General features: G+C 36.8%; 1 protein-coding gene across 1 annotated transcript in view; it reads left to right on the top strand.

The window, feature by feature from the left end:
- Positions 1-15,370, top strand: part of HHIP (hedgehog interacting protein) — a gene marked incomplete at its 5' end in the record, with an annotated part of 74,670 nt that extends 59,300 nt beyond the window's left edge. The window contains 2 exons of the mRNA XM_083861022.1: positions 5,330-5,478; positions 7,844-15,370. Of these exons, the coding sequence (XP_083717148.1) occupies positions 5,330-5,478; positions 7,844-8,037 (343 nt within the window). The 3' untranslated portion in view covers positions 8,038-15,370. The remainder of the gene's footprint in view (positions 1-5,329; positions 5,479-7,843) is intronic.
- Positions 15,371-15,647: the final 277 nt, after the last annotated feature.

The following is a 15,647-nucleotide window of genomic DNA, read 5'->3' as shown; positions in this document are numbered from 1 at the left end:
GGTATGACAGAAGAAAAGCATTTGTGAGAGTGAAGCTCTGTTTGAGACTTTAATTCCTGTGGAAATGGGAACACAGTTTTAGAGTAATCTGCATCAAGATACTCAGTTATGATGGGTTATAGATAAACTCCAAAGCTCCTACTGGAAACTCTCAGTAGAAGGGGCCAATTTTGTTGGTGAATGCACTCACCAACCCAGGTGGGCCATATGATTTCTTTCTCTTCAGAAAGTTACTATCCCTTAAGTCATTTGAGGGAATGGAAAGCCAGAATTAATGTCTAATTATGTTTAGTTTAGCCAGAGCATGCAAAATTCTTATCTCATTTACCTACCCACATGCAGTTACTATTCCCACAAGAGACACTAAAGAGAAATTAGAGCTTTTTGCGAATACCAGTCTAGAGAGTTTCACTTTACAGAAGTACTTCACAAAAACTCCTTTGTAACCACAATGGAAAAACCTAAGGATTTTTTTCAATCACATCACAGCTCACTGACTGTAAAAGTTTTTGTTTTGGTTTCATTTCCCCCCCCCCCCCCCCATTTTCTTAAAGTCTTTCTAGCATTGGCTATTAAGGAGTTCTCACTTTTTATCACTTTATAAGGAAAAAAACAGTTCAGTTTATCTTTTGCTTATTTTCTGGAGCCTGCAGGAAGCCTCTGCCGTCCTAAAGAAAGTCACACATAATAGAGCAGCTTTAGCCCAGTAAGCCAGTCGTTCCCAATTCATCAGTCAAAGTGTTATGCAAGTGGCCCCCTAAATTGATAAATTCCCACAGTGCCTGTTGACCCAGCTGCCAAGTGCTCATGCAGCAGGTGTTGTTTTCATGACCACCCTGACAGTAATACAAACTGTTTAGCAGTTGCATTGACCTCTTAGCTATTAACATTGATACAGGCTTCACTAGGGACTAGTTTTCAAACATGACAGAATTTCTTAAGACTAGAGGTCATGAACAAGTATACCATATAAGAATAAATTTGATATGCTGCTGAGTTTAAATCTTAAAAGCCGTGAGTTTTTTCCACATTATTCCCATGTAGTAAATCTGGAGACAAGTAACGAGCTTTTGGCATCTCTCCCAGGACTAAAGGTATACTTTTTAATTTTAGAAGCTGTACCTGAAGAAATGCTATATTTATTCTATGACAAGTAGTGAATTTAGGTTATGACAAGGAGTGAAGCGAAATTATTTTTTCTTGACATTTTCCCTTATAAAGGAAAAAACCTCAACAACTAATGCACAAATGTTGGTGATATACTTAAATATCATTCTAATACCTAAATCTTATGTGCAGGTAGTTGAAGCATAACATTCCATATATTTTGTATCAAGATTTCTATAGCAGTCTCTCTTGTTTGAATCTGATCATCCAGGAATTTTGTCTGCCTTTTTTTTTTTTTTCCTCCTCACTTTAGTAGAGAAGTAGAGATTTTTTGATATTGTGTCAAAAGCCTGGTGGAGGAATTATTTTCAGTTCAGTACCATTGTTTTACCACTGAGTTTGGCCCTCCATTTGCATTGATTTATGCACATCTGAGTTACAGACAGGACATACAGCAACTAAATCACTCTATGTGTTTAGTGGAGCTGCAAAGAGATTCACTAAAGAAAGCATGAAGTTCCTGAGCTATGCCAGGATGAGTTTTAATCTATTAAAGCATGTTAGACTTTTATATGCTTCTAAACAGTAGAGGCTGCTTTCTTCTACTAGCTATGGTAAGGCAGCACAAATTATTTTACACATTGCACAGTCAAGAATTCCCAGCTCACTGCTCACGTCAGTGAAGGGATCCAGCGAGGCCCCAGCCCCCAGTACAACTTTTCCTCCATGTTCCATACATTTAGAGTTGTTATACAGTTTCATGAAGGCCTGTTTTAACAAGCAAGATATACTGTACTGTACTGTATATATGAACAGCTCTTTAAGATAACTAGAATTGTACAGACCATATAAATAGTCATTATCAGCTACATTTTTGGCTGACTTTCTGCGGACCAAATAGTGCTCACTGTAAGAGTAATCAAGCTGTACCCTTTAGAGTTTTATAGATTGAGGGATACAAGGAAAAAAATTCTCTCCAGCCCAGAGTGTGGCTCCATCTATTCCCCTCCATTTTCCACATCAGGAGACACAGCGAAGCACTGGTTATATAAACAAAATCATGCTCCTGTCTAACAGTCTGTTTCAGGACTTGCGTTATCTTTGTGAGATTCACTTCAACTTGCACTGAGCCTGAACATTTCCACTCCTTCCAAGCCCTAAGAATGTAAGTGTGAGCACTATGGGGCAGAGGCTTTCTCTCAATATGTGTTGGTCCCCGAGCAGTGCTCAAATCCTGAGAAAGAAGCGTGGCTTTTCCCAGAGCACAGCTAAGGAAAACCTGCGATTCTCACACGTGAGGATTCCGCTGCAGCTGCATTTGTGTTCCTCTTCTCCTAAGGCACCCTGCCAACTAGAATTTTTTCCATCTTTTCTACTCCATCTCACCATTAATAAATATTATCCAAGGCTGATAAGTGCAATTTCTTGATTGATGGTAGAATAAAAGGCAAAGTTATATTCACAAGGCCTGAGAGCGGTAGAAAACTTTAAATCATAAAAGTGACCAGCCATGCTCAGCTGGATACAAAAAAGTGTGACTTCTGCCTTCCTAATTGCATACAAAAAGAACCATATAGTAGAGCACTATCACAGACAAATACTTCCCATCTATTAATAAAACAAATCATTATCTTCCCAAATAAAATACCTTTGTGACTTATGAGGTCATTCTTTGCTAAAGATATGCCACTGGAGCTCTTTTCCAAGAGATGCTCCAGGAGCCTGAGGTTATGTTTCCTGCTGTACTTGTGTTTGAGCAAGAGAAAGACAAGCCTCCCATTTAAAGTAACTTAAAATAAATGAGCTTCAAATAGTGACAGATAAAGAATATTGCATCCTATGCAGTTGGCTATACAGAAATAATTCAAATGTAGATTTTTTTTTTTCCAGATGTAGGAATTAGAAGACAGATCTTTTTACTTTAAATCTGAATGAGTCTCCACTGAAAATCATATTATTTTCTAGAACCATTTCCAAAACAGCATTTCATGTGAATATTGCTTTTTAAGCATAGGAACTTTCTTAAACAGATCATATGTAATACACTCATTGTTCATTATAGAACTGGAATTCCTTACAGGTCAAAAAAATTATGCATTCTGTTTAAAAGACAGCTGTGGAAATATGTAAACAGTAAAACTGAAAGGGTTTCAAATACGCTGCACCAAAGGTGTCAAAACATGTTTCAAAGCCCTTAAATAATACAGGACCTTCAGTCTGATTCTCAGAAATGCTTTGGAAAGCAGGACTTGGTGCTGTGCTAAAGAAGCATCTACACATTCTTTCTGTCCTTAACATCTTTGGGGAACTAATTCTTGCGTGTGGATGTTTAAATAATCAGGGTAGTAATTAAGACTGAGAAGAGAAAGTGCTATGCTGAAACAAACCAGTGGGCCTGTATTGTATTACTTTGTTTCAAGGAAAAATGCAAGAAACCCTGTAGTGGACCATTTACAAGATGCATGTCAAAATGGGAGGGGGAAATCTAAGTCCAGATGGCTACTCAGGGACTTGGGTACGAATGTTTATTTTTAAAAAAATTATTTTTACCCTATCTAATATTTCTTTGAATGGCCCCATTGTGTACAGAAATATCTATTTAAAATCCTAGTAGAACATGGGCTTTAGATATCTTTTGATATCTTAGTAGCCATGAGTTCAGCTAGTTAATTTTATTTTCTTTAGCTTAATTTCTTCCTTTGATGTTTCTTCTGTTGAAATGGGAGATAAAAAAGAAGGCAATTTTTTTCCCTCTTTTTCTTGTGTCACTGTTTTCTGTGCCTCCATCATACCCATTCTTTCTCAGACCCCAAAAACTATCCTTTCCTTTGCACAGGAGTATCAGTCTAGGAAATTAATATGTGAGAAAGTAATCACTGCACAAGGTGCTATTCCATCTATTTGCATATAATTGGGGTGTTAATACTGATGTCAGTATAACGAACAGTGGTCTCTTCTCTTCTCTTCTCTTCTCTTCTCTTCTCTTCTCTTCTCTTCTCTTCTCTTCTCTTCTCTTCTCTTCTCTTCTCTTCTCTCTCATAGAATTTTGTTTTGGTTTGTTTAGATTCTAGCTGGACCCTTAACCAAGGTTTCTCTAAGCTCTTCACAGAACTATTAGAATCTTTTTCCTGCCCATTTCAAGATTAGTATGTATGGCAGCAGTTAAGATGATTTCCTTGGGAATGAGGAATTTTGTATTTGTCACTAATTACCTTAATTTTCCATGATGCTCCTATACAATTACTTGATTAGATCATTTGGGAGATCCTGACATTCTTTTCGAAACTTGTACCTGTGCAACCAAACCTACAGCAGAGACAAAACGTGGTACGTCTGCTGGGAACCTGTAGCCTTTGGATGATCCTATCATCCTGACCAAAACATCCAGTGTCAGCAATATTTCAAGTCATCTGAACTAGAATTTCCTTCATGCATACATTCCACAGAATCACCTGATGATGAGTTTGGAAGGCACCTCTGGAGGGCACATGGTTCCTGCTCAAACAGGGACTCCAACAGCAAATTTCCCAGGACAATCTCCAGACAACATTTGAGTATCTCCCATGATGGAGACTCCACAACTCTCTGGGCAACCTGTGCTAGTGCTTGGTCACTTTCAGAGTGAAAAAGTATTTTCTGATGTTCAGATGCTTAAATAAGCATCCAGAATGTACAATCCAAATATCATTCCATGGAAAAATGGAAATAAAAAGCTGGCAGTTTAAAACTGAATTTGTAGACAGAGGAAATACTTCTGCAAAATTATTGCACACGTCATAATGCGTTGTAAAACGCATTCAGGTTACATAGAACTTGTTCAGGTTACTCTTCCCCCTTTCTTAGGGGAAATCTAGATCAGGCTAGAGATGCAAAAAAAACACCATCAGATGCTGCCTGCGATAAGCTGGCAGCTTTATGAAGATAAACCTTCAGCAAGCTGGTTTTGGCAGGTTCATGCTTCAAGAATTCTCAAGGACTATTGCTTAATCTTGTGGAAGATCTCTGAAGGCAGTTACATGAAATAATAGCAAATTGCACTGTATTTTTCTGTACTGTAACATATCATCTCTGGGCTTATTGCTTTGTCTGAGGAAAAAAGAAATCTCATGATTTGTCCCACTGATAATACTACAGCAGAGAATCAGGCCTTTAATAAAAAATCAAATTTTTCTTCTTGATCCCAGCTTTTAACTCTTTGCTTGGTTTGTATGGTTTTATTCAGGCCTTTAGTCCCTGAAGAATGCAAAAGAACAGCTCAGCCTGCACAGATACTGACATCTGAATGCTCAAGGCATTGTCGGAACGGGCACTGCACTCCCACAGGAAAATGCTGCTGTAATCAAGGCTGGGAAGGAGAGTTCTGCAGAACTGGTTTGTATACAGATTCATAGCAAAAAGTGAAAAGAGCACTGACATGTCATAATTGGCTTTTAATTATTTACTCAGAGAAATTTTCAGTGTATGTTGACCAATATATTGGCCTTCAGTTCTAAGACAACATTAAAAAATACTGATTTAACAAGCTGCAGGACAACAAGTCTTTAGATGAATGCAAGTGCTAAAACATCTAATGCATTGTGAGCCAGTGCAGAATGCAACTGATAGCACAAACATGACAACAGTATTCTTTTTTTTTTTCCACCAAGATTTTCAAATGAAAGGAGATCCAATCAATACATGTCCTTTGTTTGGACATTCAGCTTCCACTTGCAGTATTATCGCTGTCAGTGTCAAAGAGAGTTAACTTGTCAGAAAAGATGGTAAATCAGAACTGCAGGTCTCCATTGCATCTTTTGCACTTCACTAATTTAATGCAGATTTTTTAGTTTTGGTACATTCTTGCTTTTGATCCTACCAAATGAAATGGCTCCAATTCATTAAAGAGAATTCTGTCAACAAAACAGCTAATAATCAATGTTGTTGTGATCCGCTATTACAGTGATTTCATCAAGTCCTATCTTGTTGCTTTAGCTTTTAAAAGTCACTTTTGACTGTGATCAAACTAAGATGATGGGTGTGCCAGCCAAGGGGTGAGGTGAGCAGGCCTGGAGTGCCACAGCTGTGCCATCACTGTCTCAGAGGCTGTGCTTCTGTCTGAGCTGTGTCATTTTGGCCAGTGAAGATGTTCTAGAGCCAACCTGGGTACCAGGAGATGTTATTGCAAAGATTTTATTTCTCAGCATCAGCAGAGTCCTCTGACTGAGTAATATTCAGCAAGTTTGATCAGATGCCCACACAAAGGAATGTTAATATTGTGGCAGTAGAACTCAAATAGCACGGACTAAGAGAAAACAAGGATCCCACAATGGGTCATGGATAATTCAGGTTGGAAGGGCACTTAGGAGGGCCCTGGTGAAGTCCTTACAGGCTGGGGTGTAAATTTCAGCAGCCTCCAGGTTTTTAGTGATGTGTGGGAGTGACTTTAGAATGAAATGAAATTAATTAATCACTAATAAAGTATCTTACCGGCAAAGATTCATGAGCTGACCATCAGCAATGAAGCAACCCAGTAACCAAGGCAGGTAGAGAAATGAATGAGGTAATCTGGCCAAATATCCCAGCTTCAATTTTCCTCACTTGTCAGAGCCTTCCTGCATTTAGAGAATGAGACCCATTCTACAGCCTTTGTCAAAGTGGAATTTAAAAGTAAAAAAATGCCTCCCACATGAACATAAATGGGTCTTAAATAACCTGTCTTGTTTTAAAAATCACAGCTTTATGGGAGATGATTTCATAGACACAATGAGCGAAAAAGCCACAGAAAATACATAGACTAAGGATCTTCCTTCCCTGTATCCCACACATTGATAGAGATGTTCTAAGTTGAACCTCAAGCTACTATTATATTTTAAATAAGAAAATTTATCTTACAAGGTATGAGTTTCCCTTTCATGTAGTTAAAAAACTCTTGGATAAAATCAGGAAAACCTGCATGTCCACAGTGCATTATAAATATCCATAAATCCATATTAAAGTTCGTTACAATTGATAACATTAAGCCATATAACACCTGCAGAAACAGAAAGATATATTATGTACATTCTATATATCACAGTCCTGTGACTACCCCAGAAGAAAATACTTCCATAACTAAAGTTATTGATTATTCATTTTGCTAACAGTGGCTACAATTTAAAATAGGAGCTATATTTCAAAAATTGAAGCAAGCTGATTAACCTAGAACTCTTTAGATAAATCATCAGGCATCTGCTAAAGAGAGGGGAAAACTTTGAAACTTACATAAGTGATAAAAATGGTTGAAAAAATACTCTGGCTCTTTTTTCTCCAATAGGAATTCAATTTTGGTCCCAGCATTAAGTGGTTCAAGAGCAAAGGAAGTGCATTTGGTGCACTGCTCAGGTGCAGTCTGCTTTGCTAAGGCATATGTGTAGCCCAGAACCCTGAGTATACAAAGGAGATGCCTAAGATTCCTAAATGTAACCTGAATATAGGATTTGGACATTTAAAAAAAAAAATCTGTTATTTGACTTTATCAGTCTTTCCTGGGTGACATCCTCACAGATATACAAAATTACTTCCTCCCCCTAATATTCTAAAATTTTAAGAAATACACTTCCAACATTCCTAATATTTTATCCTTTCTATGTTGTTATTAATTTATATGCTTTACTAAGATAAGGTTAGGTAAGCTCTAAATGAATGTGTACTGTTATCTTTTTTCTCTGTTTGTGATGTTCTAAACAAATTGGAAAATCGCTGTTTTTTTCACCCACAGCAAAATGTGACCCAGCCTGTCGACATGGAGGTGTCTGTGTAAGGCCCAATAAATGCTTATGTAAAAAAGGCTATCTCGGCCCCCAGTGTGAACAAGTGGATAGAAACATCCGAAGAGTGACAAGGGCAGGTATTCTCGATCAGATCCTAGACATGACATCCTACTTGCTGGACCTAACCAGCTACATTGTATAGTTTCTGGGACTATTTGGAAACTCCACTTTCAACGGGCATTTGTTTTGAATCCTGTCATTTCTGAAAGACTGTTATCCTGCAACAAACACCGGTGATTTGATTTACTTTATTAATTTAAGTGTAATATCCACCACTGTGCAGAAAAATCCCTTGTATGTGTGTAAATATTCCTGCACGTCTCCACAGACGTCCCGATATCCAATATGTGCACACATACACACGCAGCCGCTGTCACAAATACGGTTTTGCAGAGAGTGGAATCTTTTTTTAATATTTATTTCTTCATGAGAAATAGTTTACGAAGCAATTCCACTGTAAAACACATTTTCGTCAAAGGACTTTCCTGATGTCTTAATGGATTCTTTGACATCCCAGAAATCTCATTCCTGTACCTATCTGATTAGAGCAGTGAGAAAGCAGTTTCCAAACATCGCTGTATAAACTGCTGGACTTAATAAAATCCAGTTGTAACAGTTTCTAAGGTAAACTGAACTCCATCATGAGACAATATTTCAGAACTGCTTAATGCATTCCTATCTAGGCAATTCATTATAAGACTGTAACCTTCACTTTCATCAATGTAACTCTATTACAGAATGTTATTTCTTTATCTAGCATAGATGCAAAAATCTGGTTATCGCAGCTTAATATCAAGATTGTTTCAAGTGTTTAATAATTAAATTATATTCGCATATTTCAAAACCAGTCATCCTAGAAGGTCTGCTTTTTATCATATATTTTATTTAACGATGGGCACTGGGTTCATGTTACATATTTATATTATTTTATTTTATTTTTATAATATAGACATCACCTAGATAAGACAGCTTTACCATGTCCTGTAAAATACTCAAGTTACATTTTTTTACCAACTTAATTGGAAAGATTGGGAAAGAGAGAGCAAACACACACACACTTCAATGTGTTGTGGATCTAATCTAGAAATGTACCCTTGTGTCAACTTGTGCTCATTTACACCGGATGAGAAAAAAAGCAAACGCCCACCAACCATAAAAAAAATTACAGTATGTGTTAAAAGTATCCATAAAGTGATTTTCAATGTAGCAGGACAGTGTAAGAGGTGATACACGGGCAGACTCTGCCAATGCCACACTGAGCGGGGTGTCTCGGGGTGAGAGCTCACACAGGCGTGTGCTGCCTGTGCACGGTGTCACTTGTGCAAAACTTACAGCAGCTCTTGCCAAATGCAGTTCTAAATGTTCCTTGGAGAGCCAATGGAAAACCAAGTCTTTGTAAATGTATCAATAAATGTGGTGTACATGCTGTAGTCAGGTTTTCTAAGGTATTAATTAATTAGCTGTATCTGCAGAACTGGTGCCCTCTTATCTCCAGCTCTACTGGCAGTTTCTTTGTTCGCTATTTACCAACTATCAGGTTTCCTTTGCACTACCTGCAAACTACCTACTGCAGCTTTTACAAAATCTTGCCTAAGAAAAGAAAACAGAGCAGCCCCAGTGTGCACATCCTGTGGTCCTTCGAAGCAGCTGCTCATGCATCAAAGATTGACAACACTTTAGCCAAACAGATCTAAAAGACTTTCACCACGTTACCCTCCAGTAGTAAAATCATCTCTCCAGGGCAGCAACACACAACAAATTTTCTCTTATAGAAATTTGTCAGCGTTCATTTAGTGAGTATTAAATTTGAAATTACAGCATAACCCATACTTGCATTTCTGTGTGTCTCACACATTCCAGCTCTGAGGAACAGACAATTACATTTGCCTTCCATCCATATATGTTTGCTGGGGTTTCGAGTGACCTCATGCCAAATGGAAATTGGTTGAGAAATCTTGGTTAAGTGCTCAGAGAACAATGGTCTGCATTAAAAAGTGCATGCATAATTTTGCACAATGTAGATTCAACTGACAGTCCATTGAAAGACATCTTGGGATTAAATGAGCATGAAGACCAAATTGCCCTCTCACCCCAGAAAAGGGTGGTCCCTTATAGTCACACGAACACTTCATTGGCTAAGCAGTGTGACCAATCTTAAAATGAACCCTGTGGTAGCATCTGTAGGTTAATAGCAGCTCTTTGTCTCCGCTGCTTTCTGCCTTTAGTCTTTTCCCTGAATTCCATCACAAAAAGTTTTACAATTAAAAAATGTCCTGACAACCATTTTTGTAAATTGACCTTAGCATCTAATCTTTCCTTATGCAATGTGGGTGACAAAAATGTGAACTTCTCATGAATGAGCCAGCTGTCTAAATCTGTCACATAGCACGGTTTTATTACACTCTTCATAATCAGCAAGGCAAGAAAGTCGTTGAAGTATTTTAGCAACGTTTAAATATCTGACAGAGATAACATCTATAACACTTTCTTCAATGAAATATATTTTAAAATAAACTTAGCTTTAACTCCACTGTGACATGTTATTTTCAACAACCAGCTGGGAAGATGTGATAGCTCTTTTCTCACTGCTTAGTGCCTTAAAAAATACCACAGATGGCACCTAAATTGGAGATTCACAATAATATATATATGCCACAGTCATGCAGAAAACAAAAAACAATGATCTTGGAGTTTTGATCTAAATAATAAAGACAATTCAGTTTACTAGTGGAATCTGAAAATAAAACTTCAGTAAGAGCTAAGAATTAAATCCAAGCCTCATTCAAATCAACAGCAAAAAAATCACATTGACTGTGCTGCATCCAGAAAATCACTTTCAAAATTAAACAAAATTTAAACAAAATTCTTCCGTTTGTTTTATTTTAAAAAATTCTGCTCTGAGATACTCCATAAAAACTTCAAAATTAGGAAATAATCTAAGTGAAGGTTAGAGGGAGAGGGGAGATAGTTTATGAAACTGCTTTGATTCATTTTTAAATCATCTTTTATATTGTGTGAAAGCAGGCATCTGCATTAAGCCCACATGTTCATAGGAAGTCCCAGTGGAAAAGAAGTATTCTCATAAAAAAAAAAAAAAAAAAGAAAAAAAAAAAGACAAAAAAAAAAAGACACAAAAAATCCTAGCTGCTTATTTATAAAAAGAAATTATACTATTAAAAAGAGTGAGCAAACCCCAGGCCTAGCCACCCAAGATGCTGATATAAAAAGGGCAACTGCAGTAATTGCCCTGAGAATTGACATACAAAAAAAAAAAAAAAAAAAAAAAAAAGGGTCTGTAGAAAGCCTGTTGCCAGTTAGGTCATTCTGCAGCCATTCTCACACAACCTCCAAGAGTGTCCCAGAATAAAACTGAGCTTATAAATGAAACTAGATAAATGAGGCAATTAGATAAGGGCCTCCAGAAGGGATTTTATGTATGTGTTCAAGTTGTCTCTGTCTCTGTGTCTCTCTCTCCTAATCTTTTATTCCATTCATTTCTTCCTTTATTCTGAGATACTGCCTCTCTGTTCCCAACACATTGTACATTTCAAGCATTCTTTCAGCCTTTCAGCTGCTAAAGGAGAACAAACATACCTGTTGCAAGAAACATGACTCTCCCTGATGCCTGCTAGTGTTAAACCCCTGCTTTATTATTTTGGGACAGAAAACTCATCTTTCTCTTTTTAAATGCTGCTGATCAGAAAGAAGGCACATTACTGGAATATAAGGAGAAACATCTTTACTTCATAGATAAGTAGGGAGACAATAAGATGTTACGCAAAATCAGCTCCAAATCCTTTCACTCCATTTCAGAAAAACAGTAAACTCATTTTTCTACTGCGCCTCAAAGCCTCCCCCTCTGGGAATAAATTTCTTCTGTTAACAGACGGGGACATAGATCCAAATCCTTTTTACCTTTAAATCCTCACACGTTATTCTATTTCATGCAAACAAAGTGTAAGTTAGGTATAAATAAGAATATAAATTCTGTATCACTGACATGACACCTCTGTGTATCTCCTTCTTTCACTCACTTGTCCACATTTGGTTTTGCAGCTCCTTCCTTTCTAGACCCACAGCAAACATCAACAATCTCTGGTTGCTGCAGGTGCTTATTATTTTTGAAAGTGCCTGATGGATGTGTGCATCAAAATCTTCCCAGCAGGCTGAGACTTTTTATCTTTTGGTCATTCCACAGAATTTTGTTATTTTATAGTGACTTCTAGCTCTGTGTCTTAGCTGGGCATTTACAGTTCAGGAGTACCAGCCTCATACAGCTCAGGCACAGACAGACTGAAGCTGGAGGAAGGCAGAAATCACTTCAGTCACTGTGCTTATCACAGTTACCCATTGCAATCCAGTCAACAGATGCCTTAGCTGAAAACCAGAATGATATCCCTGGCATGATGAAATGTAGCCTTTCAGTACACATTTTCTCTAATTTGGGTTGAGAAACAAGGACCTTTTCTTGTAAAATTATGCAAAATGGAGATGCTGAAAACATGGACAAGTAATTCCACAGGTGTAAAGTTGCACTATTTTGAAAATGAGTATTCATACATGTAATTCTAATTGCATCCATGAAATAGGCATTTATAAGATTAGTTCTACATAAAAAAACAAGTCCAAGGACAGCCTGTTCTGCTAATTTCTCCTTAAACATGTAAATTCTTAAGAGACATTAATGCATTTTAATTTACTGTCCTTTAGATTATCAGTGTATCTGTTTAATTAGTAATTATACCATTTTGATCTTCTGACTTAAAAGGTGTCCTTTATCTTGGAAAAAAAACCAGAAGGAAGCCAAGTGGTAAATAAAAAACTAATAATTTTCATTTTGCAATATTAAAAAGTAAAAGGTAACATTCTCATTAAAAATGCAACCAACCCTTTAAATTTGTTTCAATTCAAATTTGCAGAAAATTTGTACTAAATAATCTGAGTTCTGGCTACAAAAAACCTGATAAATATTTCCCTAACTAGTTTCAGGACAAAATGTTTTAGAAACAGTGCGGGGGGAAAAAAAAAAAAAAAAAAAAAAAAAAAAAAAAAAAAAAAAAAGCTGATTTTGCTGAAAAGTTTGTTGTTCAGTGGATTAAGTCATTTTTGGGATATAGGTGTGAAACAGCAGAAGCCACCTGAAAGCTTAGTACAGGATTACTTTAATCTTTGAGGGCCTGACTCCAAGCCCATTGATGTCAACTGATAATCTCCTATTGACTTCATTAGTTACAGGATTAAGTCCTTAAAAGATATCCACTTAGCTGGCAGAAGATCTTAACTTCAGACATCAGTGCACACATGACCTCTCCGTGTCTGCATCTGCAGCATTACACCAGTGTTTTGTGGAATCAGAGTGCAGACCCAGCCCTGCAGAAAACCCTACAGAGCTTTCCAATCCTCCTGGGTTTCCTTACAGCTACTGCCAGCATTTACACAAAATCTGCCTGACTTCTTGATACTTTTTTTATGTCCAGCAACCAGCTGAGGTGAAAGCTGAGTGACTCACCTGCTTCCCTGAGCTCTCAGTACTGAAAAAGTATAATCTAGCGATCATTCTATGCTACAGACATTCACAAACATTTAATATTCTGGCACATATGCAAATAATGTGTGTCTTTATCTATTGTCTACTGCACATAGGCAGGCTTCCATAAACAAAACTGTCAGACATTTTTGCACAGAGAGCAAAATTTTTGCACTGAGAGAGCTGCATTACTGGAGAAGAGTTGTATGAGATTTTCCTATTTATTTTTGTCTTGTGAAGAAGTAAAAAAGTAAAAAAATATTTTAAGTGAAAAACTGCTTAAGTTCCCAGGAAATTTCAGAAAGGCAGCATCATGTGAATATACACAACGGCTGTGCTCACGGTATTCTCGGAAAAAAGGCAGAGAAAGTTGGCTGGTTTGGAGACTGTTTTTTTTTTACGTAGGATACATTTTACAGTAAGACAAAAGGGTGTTTTGCATCACAAGGCAGTAACAAACAACTCCATTTTCTGAATGTTCCTAGGAGGAGCTGCTAAAAAGAAAATGTTCTAGGCAGTCAAAACTTGTGTGCAGAATGAACTTAATTCATATCAAGACATACCGAGACCAGAAACCACCTGGTATTAAGTCACCAGATGTAGCTTGTAGTGGTCTCCATTAGTACCAGAAACAGTAACCCTACCCTGTGAATTATCCAGAAATGCTATTAGCTATCCCCCACAAAATATACTGCAGAATTAAAACTTCAATTCCCCTCTGAGAACAATTAGGTTGTAATGGGAGCCAAGCAGAAAAGGAAATCACAAAACTTCTGTCACTCGAGAACATTACTGTAGTGGCATTCCTCTGTTCAATGAGTTTTATTTCATAGTAGCTGTCAGGTACTCTATGTACATTTGAAATGTGGGAAAATAGCTTAGAAAATATCACTCAAACTAGGTTTAAGCATCTTCTATAAACTGAATTATACTACTAAGCATATACAGGCACCGATCTAGCTGGGAGCACATAAGTAATTTTAAGCATATGAGCCTCACTGAAGTCATGTGCTTAACATTATTAATATCATTAAGTGCTTTCTTGGTTTGAGACCTTACAAGTCTTTGCAAGTCTACCTACACAGACTCCATATGCTATATGTGCATTTCTTTTTAAGGGGATGGCAGGACTGAAGTTCCAAACAAGGGAATTCAGTTGCTGTCTGTCACAAATTCTATATAACCTGAAATAATTGCATCTTTGTGCCTCCACTTCCCATCCAAAAATTAGTGAAATCAATCCCTGTAAAGCGCTTTGAGCTCTTCAAATGAAAAGTGCTATAAAAACTACAAATTATTATTATATTATTGAACACCATGTATGTATACACACTATTATGTAATATATAATATATGTATAATGCATATAAATTCTAACAAATGTATTTGTGTAATATCTGAGAAATGGAACAGTTGTATCTGGAAGTGATAAATACATAGAGTTGGATTTATTGTTAATCTGTGGATTTAATGATTTTTTTTAGACAAAAGGATGTTTAAGTGTATAATTGCTTTCCTTAATTTAATATATTTATGTAAATGCATGCCTGAAGTTCTGGTTAGATAGTTATTCTGTGTCCCTTAAGCTAATAAAATATATTAAACTTTATCTTACTATATAAGGTACAGCTGCTGCTTTAATTTCTTTTTTGTTTTAATATTTTTTATGACTAAATGCATAATTTAAAGTTCATGAAATTTTAATTTTAATTGGCTCTTTGATCTTTGCAGTAAAAGCAAAACACCAGCATTTTATATATTCTTTGAAATGTACACTAGTTTTATTTATATAAATTCTAAGATGCTTTCATAAAATGTGACTGAACACTGCTATTATTTTTGGAATGGGAAGTTTGGAATGGCGTTTCCTGGACAGAAAATTAAGACATCCCTATTGAAAAGATACCTGTTGCATGGCAAGCAGTATGTGAGTGGACATGCAGCTGGAACAAGGGGATTTCATGCACAGGCTTTGGTAGTACAGATGTCTTGGAGAATTAGTTCAGCAACAGTGGGAGAAGCATTGGGGCCATTTATTTGTTATTTATTTCATCTCTTCAAAGGAGCACGTCATCAAATCAACGTATGTTAAAATCAGAGGTACCATTTCCAGTGCTTTAAATGAGGGCCATAAAACATGGATGCAGTGTGGAATTCTTTCCTTTTCTCCCCATCCTAAGTCACAGTTCTGTTCCATTGAACTCAACACCTGAGCATACACATAG

Source organism: Zosterops lateralis (genome assembly GCF_965231275.1).
Source record: "Zosterops lateralis genome assembly, chromosome: 5".
Classification (NCBI taxonomy): domain Eukaryota; kingdom Metazoa; phylum Chordata; class Aves; order Passeriformes; family Zosteropidae; genus Zosterops; species Zosterops lateralis.
Note: the sequence above shows the minus strand (reverse complement) of the source record. Positions and strands in the feature narration are given on the sequence as shown.